Source organism: Procambarus clarkii, chromosome 24, assembly GCF_040958095.1.
Source record: "Procambarus clarkii isolate CNS0578487 chromosome 24, FALCON_Pclarkii_2.0, whole genome shotgun sequence".
Taxonomy (NCBI): domain Eukaryota; kingdom Metazoa; phylum Arthropoda; class Malacostraca; order Decapoda; family Cambaridae; genus Procambarus; species Procambarus clarkii.
The window spans coordinates 15666928-15689586 of NC_091173.1; the positions used below are offsets into that span (position 1 = coordinate 15666928).

Genomic DNA, 22659 nt, shown 5'->3' on the forward strand with positions numbered 1-22659 from the left:
TTCTTTGGCTAACTTATCAGCTCTATCATGCATTCGGAGGCCAACATGAGATGGAGACCACATGAAATGGACTCTGTTACCATCCTTAATAATTTTGTTGTATTTGTGTCTAGCTTCGGACACGAGCATGTTACAGTTATGTCTTAAAGAGTTGAGAGCATTTAAGGATGATAAGGAGTCACTAAAAATTAATGTATCAAGTTTGGAGACTTGTACACATTTTTTTTTTTTTTTTTTTTTTTTTTTTTTTGAGATATATACAAGAGTTGTTACATTCTTGTACAGCCACTAGTACGCGTAGCGTTTCGGGCAGGTCCCTGGAATACGATCCCCTGCCGCGAAGAATCGTTTTTTCATCCAAGTACACATTTTACTGTTGCGTTAAACAGAGGCTACAGTTAAGGATTTGCGCCCAGTAAATCCTCCCCGGCCAAGATACGAACCCATGACATAGCGCTCGCGGAACGCCAGGCGAGTGTCTTACCACTACACCACGGAGACTGCTCACATTTCAGTGCAAGAAGCAAGGCAAATAGTTCAGTCTGAAGGGTAGAGGCCCAGTTGTTTATACGGACTCCCCACTCAAAGTATAGGCCATCGCCCATTGTCAGGACAACTGCACTTCCAACTGCACCCGTGGTGCGGTGTAGGGAACCATCAGTGTATATAATTTGAGAGAGAGAATGCTCTGTGGACAGAGCATCAATATGGCTTAAGGCGTTGAGCTTTGCCTCAAGACGAAGCTTGGGCTGATCTCTAGTTTGCTTCTTGAGTGGAAAGGGAGGGATTAAAACTGGAAAGGGTGTAACCTCCCACGGTGCAGGAAAGTGCCTGGAGCTTTGCAATTACTTTAGTCATTCTCGTATTCTTGAGGATATCCTCACATTGCACCCAAAATTTGCCAGTGCAGGCTACTAAACATATGGCCCTGTATGACTAACCATCCTGCGAGATGGGGACTTTCATTACCACTGCTACCTTATTCACTCTTGTGTTGATATCCTCAAAATGCATCCAGAGTCTGCCAGTGCAGACTGCCTATCACATGCCTCTGTATGACTAACCATCCTGTGTGATGGGGATTTTTTAGCATCACGTAGTTAGCTTTTTTTGACACACTGTACTCCACTTCATATAGTCTAGGGTAGCTGCACTAATGCAGATGTACCTCATGTATCAATGAAAAAAAAAAGTAACTGAATCTAAAACATCAACAACAACAACGTATACGATTATAGGTGATAACATTCAAAGAATATGGTGGTTTTTGGTGTTTATTTAATATAGATTGGTTACAGCTAAATTCTGGAATTCCCAATTGTGAGCCGAGAAATAACCCGACTGTTCTAATTTTACCGTTTAGATTGTTTACACAACAGTGTCAAATTAGCTTTTTGTTTTTTAACAGATTTTTCAATTCATTTACATTTTGTGCTAATAGCTGTGTTGCTATTTTTTGTTCTGTTGCATTTTGGTGAAGCTTTTCAATTTTCTTATTTATATCACGTGTTTCATCCAAAACTTCTCTCTCATTCTCACTTTTCGTTTCACTTAACTCTTCTAACTGCTCTTTCTGACAAGGTAAATATTGTTTAAGACAGTTACACTGGCTGCTGAAATTTACTTTATGTTCTGGTATCCAAAAAGCATAATACTTCTTCCTCAAGATAGGATATAGGAGGTCAAAGTCCATTGTCATCTTCACAGAAGCGAGAGTGCGAAGGTCCTTGTTCACTTTTCTCTGTTGATTTCTACTGTTATCTAACATTACAAGGCAGACAACAATAGTTAATCCGACAAAGAATGCCGTACTGACCCACTGATTCGAAAATATTTGAAGGAAAGTATTCAATGCTTGATTGTTAGCAGTTTTTCCTTTGCCACTTATTTTATAAATAAAAAATACTACAGTTCCTATAGCTAATAGAGGAAGGATAATCTTGAAGAGGGTGCGAAAAAGGTGGATGGTGTGGTAAAAGAAATTGCTGCAGCAGCGTTCATTCTTCATCAACATGACGACGCACAGCCAGGATGTGAGTACAGACACCACGCCCACCTGCCACTGCCAGTCCTGAACCAAATACAATTACGTAAGTATTACTGTTATAATTATACCATTATACATACAGTATTGTGTAAAACTGAGAATTTAGTTTTATAATGAATGATTTCAAATTTATGCGATAACATCAAACAAGCATGTAATATGTGTGCATATTAATAGGCTATAAATTAAGGGCTTGCTTGTTGACATGTTGAATAATTTATGTTATAGGTTAAAAAGCAGACAGCAAATTGTTTACTAGTTACTGATAATAGTGGTAAAAAAAATTTGAAAGTATATATACACAGCCAAGTTTAAGCTCTATTCTTTTGTGAATAAAGAACTTATGTTGTGTAGGGAATTTTAAATAAAAAACTTTGCTTTATTATAATAGTAATCATAACAATATAATAATATTGATTTAGGCAAGAGTACATACATAAAAAGTTACGTACATGAACAATGGAATATTCATAAATTACATAAGTTGTACCTGAATCCACTAATACGCAGAACGTTTCAGGCATAACATAAAAATTAAGAAAAATATGTAAGCTTAATGGGGGTAATTCTTAAAACTAAATGAGGCAATATAACGTTAATAAGTTCATGGAAATAGATAAAATCAGAAAATGATTGACAATTATTATGTGATATTTGGAAACTGTAAACTTTGCAACAGAACATAGTAAATAATTTAAATTGATGAAGTGAGTTAACAGATGATATACAACTTTTGCACTAAATTTTAACACGGCAGCCATTAATAGTAGTACAGGTTTAGTTATTAAGCTATTAATGAAAGCAAGAACAGCAAACACAGATTGACATGTAGGATGTAGAGAGATCATTAAGGTTGGTCACATACAGTTAATTACCTAGTTTTTAGTTTCTCTTTTAAACTGATTGAGAGAAAAACATTCCTTAGTGTCATTTGGGAGAGCATTTCATAGTTTGGAACCCTTAATTTTTAGAGCATTTTTGCTTTGGTTAAGTCGCAGCTCTTGGAATGTCAGAAAGATATTTGGTTCTCGTGTGGTATCCATGGATTCTGTTACAGCCCTCCAGGAAGCGCTTGTAATAAGGTTAGGATTAGCATTACAATGCATAGTTGTATAGATGTAACGTATACTTGAGAGGATGTGGAGTGACTTAATATTTAACATATTCAAAGATTTCAGTAAGAGTGCTGAGCGATGTCTGGGACTAAAGTTTGTTATTGTTCTGATTGTTAATTTATGTTGAGTAATTAGGGGTTGAAGGTAATTTTGGGTAGCAGAACCCCAGGCACAGATACCATAGGTGAGATATGGATAGATGCGCGAATAATAAAGCGTTACCAGGACAGGGCGAGGAACGTACTTTCTGATTCTAGAGGAAATACCTATTTTTATTATTGTTTTTTTATATATTTACTAAATGACATTGTAAATTGAGCTTGCTGTCTGAACACCAAGGAATTTCGCATCTATTCTCTTAATAATTTGGATATTGTTAATTCTTAAGTTAATTTGTTTAGTGGACTTGTTACCAAACTATGTAAAACGTTTTATCAATGTTAAGAGTGAGTCTGTTAGCAGTTAGCCACGGATGATCTTTTTTTTAGCTTAGTATTCACAATATGTTGTTTAAAATAAGAAAGTTAGGATGAGAGAAAAAGGTGTTGTCATTAGGAAACATAATTGGCGTGAGGTGTTACGTGGCATTTTGGACGGTCTTTGATGTAAATGAAAAAGAGGAGTGGACCAAGTATACTACCCTGAGGAACACCAATGTCAATTGGAAGGGGAGGGGGAAGTAGCATCGTCCACAGAAACGTACTGAAGCCTATCACTGAGGTAAGATTGCAGGAATTGAAGGGAATGACTTCTGAATTCATACTGTTGCAGTTTGAGAAGATTATTCCGGTTAACAGTGTCAAAAGCCTTACGTAGGTCAACAACAAAAATCTGCTAGGTACTCATTTTAATCCAAAGATGAGTGCATAAAGATAAACATACGAGCGAAACCATAACAAATACATTTGAATTGAAACTTGTGAAACTGTCATTATCATACCTCTCGTAGAAGGGTGTTCCTTGAGCAGGTTGTGAAATTGGTAATAAAAATGAAGCTGAATGTATCACTTATCAGGGAACAGAGGCCTTCGAATTGTATACATCTTTTTCTCAGCTGTAAATAAAAGATCAGATTTGGTGTCGGTGACAGATGTTGTGGATTAGCCTGTTTCATTAATTTTCTACACGAGTAATTTTAAATATAACTGATCATATGAAAAATCCCTGAAATACACAAGTAGCTTTTTTGTAATTAGTGAGGTGGAACGAGACACAACCAGTACCCACTCCTGTCTTCTCTATCCTCTCCCATTTGGATTACGAGGTGCAGTTAAGGTCCGAGGACCCAGTTACCAGAACGAGACTGATATAGAGCCCCTCTTCACCACTCATGCTTTCACAACAGTCTTGAAACTCTGAAATGCTATCCGCGCTCTTTCGCTCTTTCGAGTTGATAGCAATACTGGTAGCACTCGAAATTATTGACAACACTGAAGTAGACAGCTTAATTATTTCTGACTCCCTTTCCTCACTACGAGCAATAAACAGTTTGCAATCAAGTAATAACGTGTCTTGGAAGCTAGACGTAAATATATAAGAATACTTAGCAAGAGGGTAAATATAAAAATGTTGTGGATTCCTTCTCACATTGGCCTGCAGGAACATGACAAAGTTGACGCCTTTGCTAAGGCTGCAGTAAATAAAGACAGTATTGAACGGAATCTTCAGTTATCAAATAGGTCCCTTAAAAGTGTCATTAGACGAGAACTCCTGGATGAATTTGAGGAAAGTAGAACAGTGCAAACTGGAACTAGCAGGTCCATTGTTCATCACAATGAAATGTGTGAAGTAAAACATGTGTATGGGGCAAGTAACAAAGTCAGTAGACAAACAGATGTTGTCACAGCTCGTAAAAGACTTGGCTACAAGTATCTCTGGCAGTTCTGCTTGTATAGGGATCTAGATGAAGTAAAGTGTAAAGTGTGTTGACAAAGACAGGGACACACACTCGAACACTATATCTTGGATTGTAGTAAAATTGAGCCATTTAGAGATAAAGCTAAGCTTACTCTGTATGATATGGCAACCTATCTTATTACCAAGGATAAATTACCTAAAATCCTTGCACTGTATCAACATTTCGCTTCCAGTAGATAAACGACATATGAGATTCAGAAACAAGTAGTGTTGTTGTGTTGATTTAGGGGCGACGACGATCGTGGGATCGGATGCGCCCCGGCTGTAAAAAACAAGTAGTGTATTGTGAGGACTAATAATAAACAGAAGCTCTCCTATGACTCTGTAATATCCCCATTGGTCAAACTATTATGTATTAGCGATAAGACCTACCATTAATGTATAATGACTTACTGTAAATATATAGCTCTTGAAATAGCACTTTCTCTGTAACTAGCTGACATTGTAACTATAAGGTGTGAAGGATAGATGAAATTGTTTATGTAATAATCTAAGATGAGGTCTGATAAAGACCTTTTGTGCCCTCTGTAATGCTTTTGCGCTACCGTTCACAGGATGAGTATGGGGTGCACAATAAACTAGCCGCCTTCGGCGGCAACAATCAAAAAATCAAACCGTAACAATGGGAATAAGACGGAGAAATGTCGTTTTTGAAAGAATATACGAAAGTACTGCTTTGGAAATAGGGTTGAGGAATGGGTTACCAGCTAGTACTGTTGAAATGAACACTTTGCCAGGTCTGAAGAGTAGACTGGATAGGTATATTGGTGAGACGGGGTGGATTTAAACACCTACTGTTGCAGTGCTCTTTAATTGTTATGCTCTTAAGACGAGACGTTTGGGCTCTTCCGCATACTTAAACCTGTAGTGCAGCAGTTGGCGCAGTCAGCTCACAATGGCTTGAACCAGAGTTGCATTACCAGGCAGGACGAGACAATTGGGCACGCTTTCTTATACTTACTGCCTCTACTATTTCTTGAGCACCCGTGAGCTAGGCTATTGTTATGGGTCGCATCTTAGGGACAATCAGCTCTTGGCCTACGTGCCCTTAGGTAAGCCTAACAACCTTCCTGTCTCCGACAACATTAAGCGGAAACCATCTTTGTAATATTATAGGCACTTTCACAAATGAATATAATTAATGTTTAATTACATTAAAATTACTCGACTTACCTTTATTATTTTGTAAATGCCATATAGAATACGTGTTGAACACATGAACAAAATTATGTAGCCAAGGACATGAGGGATTTTACCCTCCTGCCGTAGGAGTTCCTTTACCACCGGTCCGACAAGTTGTTCATCTCCGGGAGGGCACACTAAGGACCGTGTTAAGTTGTATGTGTGTTCCATATACGCCCAGTCCCTAGATAAACAATACAATATGAGCTTTATAATAGAGGTATACAGAACAAAATCTAATTGTTGCTCTATAGATGTGCATGCTTCAGAATCTCATTATTCACTCTGAGAGCACATGATAATAATAATAATAATAATAATTTTTATTTAGCTAAGGTACATACATAAAGAGATTTTACAAAGTTTGTTGGCTTTATAGATAGAGCTAGTACATACAATGCCTAAAGCCACTATTACGCAAAGCGTTTCGGGCAGGAAAAACATTAATGACTAAAGCTTAAAACTAATGGGTAAAAAGAATAAAATGTGTTGAGAACAAATAAAAATAGAGGTAAAAGAGGGGGGAACATTGTTGAAAAAGCAGCACAAATACAATTACAAATTATTACAGAAAATTACATTCAAACAGCGTTGATTTAAAAAAAAAATATACATGGGTTGACAACAGAGGGGTAAGGTAGGTTACAGGGAATTTATTAGGTATAGCTTCGTTTTTAACTTAAACGGGTTGAGAGAGGTACAGTCTTTAACATGGTTGGAAAGGTCATTCCACATTCTGGGCCCCTTGATTTGTAGATCATTTCTGGTTTGATTAAGTCGTACTCTAGGAATATCAAAACTGTATTTATTTCTGGTGTGGTGCTCATGGGTTCTGTTACAACCTTCTATGAAGCTTTTGAGATCAGGATTGACATTGTAGTTTAGCGTTTTATATATGTATAATACACATGAGAGAATGTGCAGTGACTTAAAGTCTAACATATTCAGAGATTTGAGTAGGGGTACCGAGTGATGTCTGGGGCCAGAATTGGATATTGTCCTAATAGCCGCTTTGTGTTGAGTAATTAGAGGACGTAAGTGATTTTGGGTAGTAGAGCCCAAGCACAAATACCATAGTTGAGATATGGATAGATAAGGGAGTAATAGAGAGTCACCAGGGCAGGGCGTGGTACATAATATCTGATCTTAGAAAGAATGCCCACAGTTTTTGAAACTTTTTTTGATATGTTTAGAATGTGTCCCTGGAAATTCAGCTTGTGGTCAATGAGAATGCCAAGGAATTTGCCATCTAATTTGTTACAAATTTGGGTATTGTTTATTTTGAGATTTATTTGATTAGAGGATTTATTGCCAAACAGAATATAGAAAGTTTTGTCAATGTTAAGGGTGAGTTTGTTGGCAGTTAGCCACAGATGGACTTTATTTAGCTCAGTATTTACTGTGGCATTTAGAGCAAGGGGATCAGGACTGGAGTAAATGAAGGTTGTGTCGTCAGCAAATAGAATTGGTTTGAGGTGTTGGGAGGCATTTGGAAGGTCATTAATGTAGATGAGAAAGAGGAGATGATGATGATGATGATGATGATGATGATGATGATGATGATGTGTCTACTAGAACATATGGTGGCTGTGTGATGAGACTGAACCTCCATACCTGAACTCCCTGGGCGTACACACACACACATATATATATATATATATATATATATATATATATATATATATATATATATATATATATATATATATATATATATATATATATATATATATATATATGACAGTGTCAGACCACGAAGGAAGAATTGAAACAGGAATTTCCTTAAGTACTTTCGTATTTAATAATACATCTTCAGAAGGGTTCTGAAGATGTATTATTAAATACGAAAGTACTTAAGGAAATTCCTGTTTCAAGTCTTCCTTCGTGGTCTGACACTGGTCTGACATTTTTCATCACGTGTTAATTTTCGTGATTTACACACACACACACACACACACACACACACACACACACATATATATATATATATATATATATATATATATATATATATATATATATATATATATACATATATATATATATATATATATATATATATATATATATATATATATATATATATATATATGTATATATATATATATATATATATATATATATATATATATATATATATATATATATATATATATATATATATATATATATTCTCACACCCCAGAAGTGACTCGAACCCATACTGCCAGAAGCAATGCATCTGATGATGTACAGGATCCCTTAACCACTCGACCAACACGACCGGACAAAAGAGGATGGTAGTCGAGGCTAATTCCCCATCCCCCCGACGGCACTCTGTTGGTAATCTTGGGCATGGTATTTTATCAAATCACCTAATTCTTTGGGGCACACGTGTGGAACACAAATGCGAACAAGCCTGAACGGTCTCCAGGCATATATGCAACTGAATATATGCAACTGAGTTTTCAGTTGCATATCATCGCTGTAACCATCTTCCTTACTTGTCAGGATCTGCGGGTTGGTACAAGAATTCAACCAACTACGAACCACTTAGTTTGATGAAAGGGAGCAGTAGAGCAACAGAAGTACACTTACATCGCATCAGGCTTGGATACCCATGTGCATGGGAAATAGGCTTACAGGTTCCAGAAGATGAGAGGAAATGTCAGCACTGTGGAGAAATGCCCGACAGACCACTGGAACATTATCTAACACAGTGCACAGTTACAAACCCATTAAGATTTCAACTTAGATTCAACAGAGCAGAAGAAGTTGTTAAACACACATGGCAAAATCTTACTGAAGCAACCATACGAGTCATATATACACATACTCCAACCAAGTAAAACAGAAACAAGCAACACTTAGTGGGCCAGCCAGAGGCTTAGGGCCCGCGCAAGAATATTCCTGCAAAAAAAAAAAAAAATCTTCCTTACTATTTTCGTCACTAACCCGAATGAATTCAGTTCAGCATTTTCGAGTAAATCATGCAAATGTGCGGGTAAACGGCGAAGTAACTTCAAACTCTACGAAAAACACATCCGCGATTTCATTTCAGTCTTCTTAAAAATCGCACGTGGTGGTGGGGGTGGGTTTACAGGCTTATATTTTTTAAAGTATTTGCCCTAGGCCGACCACGACCAGGCTATGTCCGTCCCATACCCTGGACCATTCCCCTTGCAAAGTTGGGTGAGGCTAGTTCCCTCCAACTAAGGACAGACAGACAGACAGACAAACATACATTCTCGCTTATAGATATAGATAGAAATATGAGTATTATAAAAATATACCCATGATTAGCTTAAAAAACTTCCATTTCCCTAGAATGTCTATAAAATATTAACATTGAGAATAAGAATCTCATGAAATTACCAGAATTTAAAAAAAAGAGCCGGAAATACTGCTTTTATTTCTGCAACATGAACAATATTCCCAAATTATCTCCAGTATACTTGCCAAGATGCAAAGATTAGTTATGTTAAAGAGTTCTCTTTTTATGGTGTAAAATTAATCTACATGCAGTAATAGCCACATAATTACCAAGATATTGCAGTGAAGATTGTTAAAAGAAGTGCCAAGAGGAAGGCCAGAGTTAGATAAACATAGTGATGTATTCTGATGTAGCTGAGCCACTTGTATCGGAGCCAGTAGGTGATGAGCGGGTGCTGCAGGAGGTGGTGGTGGTTGTATTGAAGGATCCACTCCATGAGGTGGTCGGAACGCCAGGCCTGGTCCACCGGGGCCACTATTGCTCCCGCTGCCAACCCTCCACACTCTGTTTCAAAAGGCTGTCTTGGTTGTGAGTCCTGTGGTCTTGTTTGTTTGGTATCATCACTTTCTTCTTTTCCTGCAGTTAAAAGATTTCAAAATAAGTATAACAGATGGAATGTAAAACTTGATGTGATGTGTTGATGTAGCGTGGTCCAAGCATATATATCTATATCGAACAGAAAGAATGTCTTTGTTCGAGTTAGAGGCCAGACGCTTGGGACTAGCCTCATTGAAATTTGCAGGATTAATATTATTTTATCGGGAGTAACATATGGGGGATCCAAGTCGGCCTAGTGCCCTCACCCCTGCCTCCCCCCTTCCCCAAGGAGTAATTATGTCCCTAAGCCCCTCCTTCACAAAGTCTGTGAATGTGAAATGTTTAACCTCGAGTTCATAGACGTTATCATTTGCATAAAATATGACAAATTTACGATCTAAGGGCTGGTGTGCAGGATAACTATATGAATTATGACACTAGCTCTCCACATATGTCAGTTGCTACTTTAGGGACTGAACTTGTGGTCGGTCACAATTGTTCAGATCTGAAACCTATATCTATGGGCAGCACAAAACGTCCACCAGACTGTGCAACACAATGGTTATAAGGGTCAATCAGGTTGGGTTACCGTTACCTGTGGCAGGTTGCTACAGGTGACGGATCTCCCAATCCTGAGCACTCCAGATGCAAACTCTGTGAGCAGGATCTGCGGCATGATCTCCCACACTACATCACCAAATGCCCAATTATTAGACCTTTCAGACCAGTTGGCATGAGATACCTGGAGCTTCGCAATTACTCTATTCACTCTCGTATTCTTGAGGATATCCTCATATTTCACCCAAATTTTGCCAGTGTAGGCTACTAAACATATGACCCTGTATGACTAACCATCCTGCGAGATGGGGACTTTTTTACCACTGCTACCTTATTCACTCTTGTGTTGATGATATCCTCAAAATGCATCCGGAGTCTGCCAGTGCAGATTGCCTATCACATGCCTCTGTATGACTAACCATCTTGTGTGATGGAGATTTTTTAGCATCACGTAGTTAGCTTTTTTGACACACTGTACTCCACTTCATATAGTCTAGGGTAGCTGCACTAATGCAGATGTACCTTATGTATTAATAAAAAAAAGTGGTCGGTCACGAGTATGATGTGAATAATAAATGAACTAAACTAAGGGTAACCGCGACCAGCAACTTCGTCTTATCGCGGCGGCACGGAATGGCGAAGCTTGTATAACGTTTTCAAGTCACTCCAGGATAATTGTCATGCCTGCTCTTTTGTATTACCGCACAATGGTTCCACGTGCGCATTTTAATTTGCAGCACTATACCTTAATTTACTTGGCCATTTATCATTTAACTTGAAATGAAAATTTTGAAAATGAAAATTTTGATAGACATTATATATCAATTTATATAACTAGACAATTACAATTGTATGGCATATACAATTGTATCTTAATAATATTTGTAATAGCATCTTAATGCAAACACAAGTGATCAGTTGTTAGATATATAATTATGTTTTATGATAATTACTGTATCAGAAACATTTCAGATCATCTTGTGATAACTTATCCTACGGACAAGCATGTTTACAAATACGTATATATATTATACTTTCGCAAAAAATGTGCTTCCTAATGAACCCCAACATTTGTTGTTTATAATGGAATTAATAGTCTGCAAAGGAAGTTGTTTAATCCTCCAGAATTGAAGTGGTAAAATAAACGGGTTTCTGAACTTGTTATTACGGAATATACTGATGTCAATAATGAATTCTCTAAAAATATATTTCATACCTGGTACTGGGTATGCCTCATCCAGGTAATGCACTAGGTAACGCCTTTGTGGCTTTTGCAGTGTCTTGTCGCACTCAGTAACGGCTGGAGCTGGTATGCACTTGTCCAGTACGCTCTTGACTAAGTCTGGATAGTTCTTAACTAGCAGCCTTAAATTCCCATTCCTCTGCTTTTCCACTAAAATTTCTTGTGAGGGCATGAAAGCTTCCTCCCAGAAGCAGCTGTCTATGATACTTTCCACCATTTTCCTGTAATTAAATACATTCGACAAAAAAAAAATCCTGCAACTCATGATACTTTTATTTCTGTATTCATATATTATTTAACATAACATACCTTATACAACCCCCACAAAAAAGCAAGAGCGACAAATTAACTTGTTCCCCATATTCTCTTGATAGCCTTGGCTGTATTTATGTTACGAACTGTTGTGAGCTTGTTGAATCATTTGTGACACAAAAGATTATAGATGTGTGTGTATTTGTGTGGGTGATTAAATATGTATGTGTATGTATATATGTATATATTAAATATGTATGTGTATGTATATATGTATGTTAGACCAACTGTGTATGTTGGTCTTACAGCCTGGTTAACCAGTCCAGCAATGAGGAGGCCTGGTCGATGACCGGGCCGCGTGGGACGCTAAGCCCCGAAACCAACTCAAGGTATACTCAATGTAAGGTGGGGAAGAGAGGGTGGAGAGGGGAGGGGGAGAGGGGAGATGGTGAAGAAGGGGGAGAGAAACCTGGGCGCGGGGCCCCCCATCTACCCTGCTATAAGGAAGGATTAAAGATACTGGATATGTCCAAGTAGGAAGATATAACAAAGGAATAAGATAACCATACGTGCACACGTTTGTAAAAGAATACAATACTAGAAAATAGACAGAAGCTCACCCGAAATCAGAATAGCCAAATTACGCCACAGTTGTGAATTACAGAATAAAAAGGTGTAGAAAAATAATATGATATAAAATTGTAAAGGGTTGAAATAAACTTCAGGAGATACAAGAGTGGACTAAAATTATTGTGAATTTAAACATTTAATAAAATACATAAGGGAGATAGAATACCACGTGTATAGTTAAAAAGTCTTACCTATCTTGACGTTCCAATGACTTTTCAAGAAGGTCCTGGAAATTAATGTCCTTTTCATTGCGAGTTCTGTTAACACTTCCATAAGATAAGAGAAGCCTGAAGATATCATGGTAACGTCCATCACATGCCAACTTTACAGGACTTCCACTGAAGGACTTTGCCCAAACATCTGTTTTAGGTGTTAATAAAACCTTGCAACAATCCAAGGAATTAACCTCCACAGCTACATGTAGAGGAGTTCTTTTATGCTTATCTACCAAGTTAACTAAATATAGTTGTCTTTTTAATATCTCACAGCAGGCATAATGTTTGCCCTTGGCAGCATGGTGGAGAGCTGTCATTTCATCACCATCACGGATAGCTACAAAAGCACCTCTCTTGCATAGCACCTTGCAGCATTCTTTATGGCCTTCTTTTGCTGCTATATGTAGTGGTGCTAATCCCTCACTGTTCTTTATGTCCACCTTGACACCCTTGGTAATGAGATAGTCACAGATATCATCCAGGCCATAACGTGCTGCCATATGTAGAGCCGTGCCAACTTTACCGCAGGAAATGGTGCCATCTGCACCAGTTCTTATCAGAAATTTACATGTATCAATTACTTTTTTAGAAATGGCTATATGTAAAGCTGTTTTCCCTTGGTTATCTAATTTGTTGATTAAGTCTTTTGAACTTCCTTCCATTTTCATTACTAGCTCAACGTAGTCTGAATTCTGCCTTTCTGCAGCAAAATGCAAAACTGTTCTGCCTTGCTTGTCAGTCAACAATAAATTCACATCCTGACCAAGGAAAACCTCTGATACTTTGAAGTGTGAGCGAAAGGAAAGATGAAATGGTGTCTCACCCACATTATTTTGGACATTAACATCAGCTCCATGATCAATCAGCAGCTTGGCACACTCCGGTTTTTCCTTTCCAGATGCACACAATAAATGGAGTGGGGTGTTCCCTTTATTATTTTTATTGTTAATAGAAGCCTTGTGCTCCAGTAGCTTCTTACAACATTCAGAGAAACCCATTTTAGCAGCCCAGTGAAGTGGTGTCAAGCCACTGGCATCTTTGTCTTCTAAATTTGCTCCTGCCTTAACAAGCTCACTGCAAGCTTTCCAGTGTCCATTTTTAGCTGCTACATGTAGAGGCGTCAGTTTTTCTGAATCCTTAGCATTTATGCAGCTTTTGTCAAGCTCAAGAAGCAGTTTCAGAGTTTCAACATTACCTTTCTCAGAGGTTATGTGTAGAGCTGTTTGTTTACCTTTGTTTTTCGTATCTAACTTTGATCCCTTGTTAATGAGTAATTTTGTTAATTCTGTAGATTTGTTTCCGGTGGCTATCGACAGTAGAAGTGAGGAATTACCAACTTTGTTGTTTATGTTAACTTCTTTGGTGCTGACTTCCAGAAGAATTCTGCAACAGTCATGGTGGTTGCCTTTAGCAGCCAGGTGGAGAGGTGTGTTGCCATTTTTGTCCAGGAAACCAAGCGCCTTGGGTTGTCTGTTCACAATCTTCTGTAGTAAACCCTCATCACCGACCTCCGCCGCCTCGTGAATCTTGATCTGTTCCTTAGATTATTTACAATACATCATTTTAAATAATTTTGCAGCATAAGAAATATATAATTCTGTATAAAAGATGTTAAATATTTGCAAGAATGAAAGATGGGTGAGTTATTAATATAAAATCGAGAGAATTCAATAAAAAAAATCATATTAGAAAGTAAACAAAGATATTAGATTACAGTGCTTCAGATTTTGGTTGTTGTCGACAGCGGCCGATAGTTTATCATGCGCCGCATACTAGTCCTGCGAGTGGTAGTTTATCATGCAACCCATACTAATCCTGTGTGTGATAGTTTATCATGCACCCCATACTAGTCTTGTAAGTGGTAGTTTATCATGCACCCCATACTAATCCTGTAAGTGGTAGTTTATCATGCGCCCCATACTAGTCCTGTGACCAATTTATTTATTTATTATGCTCCTCACACCCATCCCGTGGACGGTGGTGGAAAGGATTATAAGAGGCACATAAGGGGTTCAGGAATTGAACCCCTTAGTTCATTTAACTAAACACACACACACACACATATATATATATATATATATATATATATATATATATATATATATATATATATATATAATATATATATATATATATATATATATATATATATATATATATATATATATATATTATATATATATATATATATATATATATATATATATATATATATATATATATATATATATATATATATATATATATATATATATATATATATATATATATACAATAGATTAATCTTTGATATCACAGCATACTAAACATAAACTCCACCCATTTTCTTGTGCCATTTATATGTGCAAAACCTTGTTCCTAAATGCAAATCCTGGTCTTAAACTCTTCCTTGACAGATGTAATAGAACCCATAAACAGCACACCAGAAATTAATATATCTTTGATATCCCCAGAGTTAAACTATATCTGTGACTAAATCTATGCAAACACTATGCAAATCAAGGGACATAGTCTATGGAACTCACTCCCCTAACGAATTAAAAAACTGTCCAACCTATGCCTTATTCAAAAGTAAAATAAAAAAGTACCTAATTTCATCCTCATAGTTGCCTTCTTAATGCTTCAAACTCGCACTGTATTTTGCGCTACCCACTCCCCCAGTGTATGTGCCTAAGCCATGCAACTTCACCATTGGAATCACTGCTTACTAAACTACTTGTGTAAAGGAGGAATTGTATATGTTTATCTCTCAGAATGTTCGGCAATATGTTTATTGATTGTGATGTGTGTCCATATATGTATGAACACGTTGTACTGAACGGGGTGAGAATAGCTTGAGCTACCTCATCCCTTTGTGTGTATTTTACCTCAATAAACTTATTTCAATTTCAATTACTGCCATCAACTTATATCTTGGTTGTTATGTTGAGCGCAAATTTTACCACAATGTACCTATTAATAATTCTCAAATTATGCTACAATTTGCTTGTTGACAATCCTCAAATTTTACTATAATGTACCTATTAATTTGCTTCAAATTTTCTTACAATAAACCTGTAAATATTCTTTAAATTTTGCTACAAATTACCTACTTAAAATTATCTATTAGATTTAGGACCTGCCTGAAACGCTATGCGTGTTAGTGGTTTTGCAAGAATGTAAAAACATCAATAATATGTACTCTCATGAACCCAATGTACCTTCTTGCATATATATACTGTATAAATAAATAAATAAATAAATAAATAAATAAATAAATAAATAAATAAATAAATAAATAAAGTGATTCACCAAGAGGCTCACAACAGTCACTATACAAGGCACTTTACATCTATGGTGAGTCACACAGTTACTAGTCTTGCTCCACGCCCACCCAACTGGGCGGCAGCTTTACAGTCATGTGCAGGCTGCACCTACAGTCAGCACACTCTAAATACTTCGCTAAGATTCCTGGCAATACATCATTATGAATGAAGTACTTACGCATTTCTTGAACTCCATTGATGGTATTATCGCAATATACAACATAGGTATACTAAGTTTACAGTATACCTGTGTTGTAAGTATACAGTTGTGAGCTCAGTGTACCTGTGTCAGTTCAACAGAATGTATTACTGAAGATGTTACATTGCTGACGAAACCTCGAACAATAAAAATGGAAAGATTAAGTGATCTAGTGTTTCTTCACCCGCCAAATGGTAGAATGGTAGAAGATATTTGCATAGAATGGAAAATATACAAAATAAAAATTAATAATAATAAAATTATATACAACAGCATTATGACTATTATTAATTATATTTTATATATATATATATATATATATATATATATATATATATATATATATATATATATATATATATATATATATATATATACACATAATGTGTGCCTAGCTTCAGAGGCAAGTACGTTACAATTTAATTGCATTAAGGTGTTCAGAACTAAGGACAAAATTCCTGTCATTGATGCATTGAAACATAAACTCAACACATTCTTACCTTGTTGATAGCTCTGACTTCCTGTTGTTGGCTCAACCTGTATCAACAAGAGAGGCTTCATAATAGTTTATTATGGTATCCATAGATATGTTCAGAGTATTAATCAAAATATGAGATACGGTTTACAGAATTGATCGATAAAGCAAAAAAATATGAGGTATGATTCACACAGGAGAGAATACAACACACCTCTTGCTAGGTTGTTGTTGCTGTGTTGATTTAGGGGCGACGACGATCGTGGGTAACTTGCTAGGTCTTTCAGTGGTACTGGTCGCGTGTTCTGACTCCTCTTCCATTGACAACACAACTGCGGACATACTATGCATTAGGATTTTTTTTCAAACTTACGAGCTCTGTAGAAACTCTTTTTATTAGCAAATCAAAGCATTCAGTATCAACTGTATTAAGTGAATATTAATGAGTTGATTAACATGCTTGCTTACAATATATATCTCTTATACTGGAAAAATGAGTTTGGTGGGTTAGTTAAGGCTAGGTTGAATTTGGATGAGTTTGTTTGAGTGGGGTTAGATTTGTCTGGCTAGATAATGTTAGTTTAAATTTGCCAGAGTTAGCTGGGATAGAATGTATTAGTTTGGGTTGAGATGTATTCGTTTGGGCTAGGTTAGGTTAGTCTGGGTTAAGTTGGGTAGTCTGGTGTAAATTAGGTTAGTTTTTATTGGGTTCTGTTAGCTGGATTCGGTTAGTTTGGGGTGGAATGAGGCTATTTTGGGCTGGGTTGTGACAGTTTGGCTCTAAGTTAGGCTCAGATTTGTCTAAATTAGCATAGTCTTTCTAGTTGAATTTCAACACTTACATATTATTATTTATACTTATTATAACTATTATTATTATTATCATTATTATAATATTTCATCAAATAATAGTTCTTTCTCATTTAAACATAACTTTATTCTGACACTGGGCATGTTTCCTAAACTTGCTGAATCCATTCACAGTACTCCTCTCCTACAATAACAAACAATGAATCTACTGTTCGGGTAAACTCTTTCAGTGATTCAAAACGTGCTGAAAAATTCACTTCATGTTATATAATGTTCGCCGAGAACATCGACAGAGAACAAGATAACTTGAAATAAATACATTCAATTTTATGAGTTAATGAATTACATCAAAGCTTGGAGTGTGAATTTATTCAAAGCTAGGATTATTGCATTTCAACTAACAATAACGAATGACATACCATGATCTTTTTTGGATGTGTCGAGGAGGGTCTGCTCTTCATTCTCTTCTGCTTGGTTATCCATTATGACGCCACAAACTCCTTAGCCAAAGGAAAAATAAACAATTATGAACCACATGTTGCATAATTCAAGATATGTTCACCCTTACATAAAATGAACACCTAAAATGTGCATTGTGTATTTTACTGAAAATGCACAAGTTTGAGAAATCTTAATCTGATAACATATCATCAGGGCATGAGATCACTCGACAGAATCTGTTCCCTCACTAAACACTGAAATCCCTAGCCACGTCCCAAATAATGTCAGGGCCTATTATTTGTCAGGTCCCAAATAACGGGGCCTGACAGCTGAGCGGACAGCGCTTCGGATTCGTAGTCCTGAGGTTCCGGGTTCGATTCCCGGTGGAGGCGGAAACAAATGAGCAGTTTCTTTCACCCTGATGTCCCTGTTCACTAGCAGTAAATAGGTACCTGGTAGTTAGACATCTGCTACGAGCTGCTGCCTGGGGATGTGTAACAAAAAGGAGGCCTGGTCGAGGACCGAGCCACGGGGACGCTAAGCCCCGAAATTATCTCAAGATAACGGCCAGCTGATATCACAGAGATAAAATGTACCAGGTGCACAAAAATCAAAATGTTCCTTTCACACATATTATACATATACACCGCTACTATACTCTCCTCCCCAACGTCCCCTACATTAACTCATCAGTAAGTCATACAAATACAGTGTTAAAAAACTCACCAATTCAGATGGGAAAGGCTAAAACGAAACATTGATCAAAATTTCTTACTTCAACACGACACGAGATGCACACTGGAACACAGCGTTGCTAAGACTGGTGGTTGTCGGTACAACCAATCTATCAGTTCCTGATAGATTAGATAACATTGGTGCATGGTATTAAGTGATAGCTAGACACCGCCCGGGAAACACCCTTAAGTGCGCAGAACACCGATCTGGAATTCTCGTTTGTGAGTCGAGAACGAACATGACTAATACTAGTCTCACTCTCGCGCGCAAGAACGCGTAAGCCATAGATCACTAAGAACTCTATATGATCCCGGCCATGATGTTGTTTTAGATTTAGCTACTCAGAACGAAGTGTCCATGTAGCACGAGCTATGGTGAGCCCGTAAACCCCGGCCATGATTCGAACCATTAACTTATAAAGGATCAGTGGTGCGGTGGGCACAGAACTGTGTACGTTTAAGGGTGATCCTGGACATCATGGGTTCGAATCTTGGCCGGGTCATACAGAGTTCTTAGTGAGAACTCTGAGAGTTCTTAAGAACTCTCTTAAGTTACTCTTAAGTCACATAAGAGTTAAGTGAGAACTTAGTGATTATATATATATATATATATATATATATATATATATATATATATATATATATATATATATATATATATATATAAAGTTGTGAAGTTCTGCACCTCTGGTGCCATAGCCTCAGAAAAGAAAAGAAAGAGTATTCAGAGAAAACCTTGTGAATTCTCACTGAACACTTTAATATTTTCTTCTACCACCTCCATTCTTTTGTATATATACATATATATATATATTGTGACGATAATCTCCTTCAAGAGATTGAGCCTGCTCTTCCCTCCTAAATTCGTCGCTATATACAACTAATATGGAAGAAATATCCAACAAATAAAACTCCAAGGTTTGCCAGAGAGCAAACGTATTCGCACCAGGAACACCTGCTCCACCTCGAACAGCCAAACTACCTGTCCGTCGCCTGCTCATCGCTGATTGGCTGCGTGTCCAGTTGCACCTGCCCTCCACCCGCCACACTACCTGATGTCTGGGGCCACACGACCTACAGACCTCAGAATATCCAGTGCTTTCAACAAGTTAACGTCTCGTTGGTAGACTAAGCTCTGGCTTATGTGTACTAAGAGAGGTGGCAGCTTAAAGCCAATATTCCTGCACCTATTCTGATTGTATATTGTTCACTTGTTATTACTCACTTGTCTTAACGTAACTTTTCATTTTGTCATTTGATTATTCTTATTACTTTGATTGATTTTATGATACGAATTTTATGTCCATTTTATTCATGTTTTGCTTTTCTAACGTAATTAAAATCTCATTGTTAAATTTACTTGTGTTTTGTGTGTCTTCCCATTACCTTACCACAGACGAAGTTCCAGATTTTCAATTTTTTGTTTCTATATGTGACGAGGCCATACCCCTAGCTTTTGAAACAGCCGAACACCAACGCGTTACCGTCACTACATATATATATATATATATGTATGTATATATATATATTTGTTTTATTTAAACTTTATTAAAAAAAAGTTACATATCCATTCTGTATCACCTCACCCTAAGCGATTATAAGCCTTGGCATTGCATGTACAACTTGTCTTTGAAAATGTTTGTTTTGTATTGTATTGTATTGTATTGTATATTAATGTTTTTCTTGCCCGAAACGCATTGCGTAATAGTGGCTTTAGGCATTGTATGTACTAGCTCTATCTATATATCAATCCATTAATGTAACATCACTTGTATGTATATACCTTACCTGAATAAACATCTGAATGTAAGACTGCTACTTGCGAAACGCTTCCCTAGGCGTCAGACAATAAATAAAGTGCGAAAATTAATTTTGGAGTTAATTTTTCAACTACCCTCGACAGTGAAGAAAAACATAAGAAATATTGAAAAGATTCGGGTTAGAACCATTAATCTTACCCTTTCGGTCATATTCAACAACAAACTTTTACAAGAAAGACTGCTACTAAAATATACGAATATATATATAATCATATATATATATATATGGTTAATAGAGTGCGTTAATGTCATCGTTAATGAAAGGCAAATGGTGCCAGTTAACAATTACATATTAATACAAATAATAATTTAGAAAAATAGTAAATCTCATTTCATGTTTCGCTTATGTCGTGCCAGTTTATTTGAAGGATATGATGAGGATAACACCAAAAGACATCAACTAATCAAAGCAGTATAGTCTAGCAGTGTGGCACTGTACTACCCTAGCTAGCGCAGTGTGGCACTGTACTACCCTAGCTAGCGCAGTGTGGCACTGTACTAGCCTAGCTAGCACAGTGTGGCACTGTACTAGCCTAGCTAGCAGCCAGAAAGTTTGAGATATGTTGATAACGTCGATGATTATAGTTACCGACAGCTGTCAACCGTAATCATATCTGCTGCTGAATTTTATTATTATATCAGTCGATCCATTTTTAACACCTAACAAATTACTCTTTCCTCAACAGAGTCACTGGAGGCGCTTATTGGATACTTTATTTGAATTGTTATATTCAGGTCTCTTAATTTTTTAGCCTTTCTTTAGAAGCAAATGCTCGCTCACGGAATTTCTATAAAATATATACTCCATGTTCCATTTTCTAGCGTGCCATTGGAAGAATTCCGATGGTACAAAACTAACTTTTTAAAATTCAACAGTCCATTTTTTTACGTTTGACTAAAAGTTGCTAGAAATACTATCCTTTTTGGACGATGGATTCACTTTAGATCATATATGTACTATAAAGAGAGCAATCTTCATGGAAAATATAATGGTTATTCCGCTGTACAAAGGTTTAAAGCCCCTCCATCTGGACTACTGTTTCCAAGCATGGAGACATTAGTTTAGTTTAGTTCATTTATTATGGACCCGATACCCATCTTGTGGGCGGTAGTGGAAAGGGTTACAGAGGCACATAATGGGCTCAGGGACTGAACCCCACAATTACCATCAGAAGTTCATATATCTGCTTTTGAATAAGTTCAACTCAGAGTGGTTAGTTTAGTTCATTTATTATGCACCCCATACCCATCTTGTAGGCGGTAGTGGAAAGTGTTACAGAGGCACATAATGGATTCAGGAACTGAACCTCACAATTCATTTAGCTAAGCAAGTTACAATCTTGATGAGCTAGTTACAAAATTCAGTATAAGACGTCACATCATCAATGGGTTCGAGATCAACCATAAGTACAGTTTCTAAATTAAGCAACTGACATATGTGGAGAGCTAGTGTCACAATTGATATGTTTGCCCTGCACACCGCCCCCCCCCCATCCAGTGGGCAGCGGTGGGTAGGTTACAATAACTTAGTTATTACCTACAGTTAGCAAACTGGGGATATTTGGCTAAGATTTCTGGTAGCAGATCATTTTGAATGAAATATTTACACATCGTTGGAACATTTGTTATATAATTGTCTCTGAATTCGCGTATACTTTTCGCACTCCATCACATAGTGACGTAGGATGTGCGAATAATTTTGCTGACACAGTTTACATTTGGTCAGGTCTACATCAGCAAATAATGAGAATTCCCAGAGATACTTGTAACCGACTCCAAGCCGAGCAATAGTAACATCTAGAAGTCTGCTGATTTTATTGGATGAACCATAGATGTGTGGCTCCTCTTGCATGATAGTATGATGATAGATGGAATTACTTGTGTCGATTTCACTTTGTCTAAGATCTACAAGATTTTGTTGAAGTT

The 22659-nt window shown here is 36.9% G+C and overlaps 1 protein-coding gene across 4 annotated transcripts; it reads right to left on the reverse strand.

Moving 5' to 3' along the window:
* Nucleotides 1–1260: 1260 nt before the first annotated feature.
* On the reverse strand, nucleotides 1261–19088 carry LOC123761818 (transient receptor potential cation channel subfamily A member 1 homolog). 4 transcript variants are annotated; one of them, XM_069330659.1, is made up of 10 exons: nucleotides 18955–19088; nucleotides 18158–18238; nucleotides 17143–17260; nucleotides 16954–16990; nucleotides 12926–14481; nucleotides 11826–12073; nucleotides 9784–10090; nucleotides 6253–6445; nucleotides 4103–4216; nucleotides 1261–2071 (listed from the first exon to the last, which is right to left on the reverse strand). In XM_069330659.1, the coding sequence occupies exons 2-10, from the start codon at nucleotides 18219–18221 to the stop codon at nucleotides 1382–1384; spliced, it is 3327 nt and encodes a 1108-aa protein (XP_069186760.1). In that variant the 5' UTR covers nucleotides 18222–18238; nucleotides 18955–19088; the 3' UTR covers nucleotides 1261–1381. The 4 variants fall into 4 exon arrangements, with proteins under 4 accessions (XP_069186760.1, XP_069186757.1, XP_069186758.1 ...); XM_069330656.1 differs by having other exon boundaries at nucleotides 12926–14487; XM_069330657.1 differs by having other exon boundaries at nucleotides 12926–14487; nucleotides 18906–19031.
* Nucleotides 19089–22659: the final 3571 nt, after the last annotated feature.

Bases quoted from the DNA above. Each gene is read 5' to 3' on its own strand.
- LOC123761818 (XM_069330656.1), bottom strand. From the start codon at position 18,221: ATGGATAACCAAGCAGAAGAGAATGAAGAGCAGACCCTCCTCGACACA. The intron at 10,091-11,825 runs GTATGAAATATA...TTTTAACTGCAG, and splicing joins TGAGGCATACCCAGTACCAG to GAAAAGAAGAAAGTGATGAT. The intron at 4,217-6,252 runs GTAAGTCGAGTA...TTTTATTTACAG, and splicing joins GCATTTACAAAATAATAAAG to CTGAGAAAAAGATGTATACA.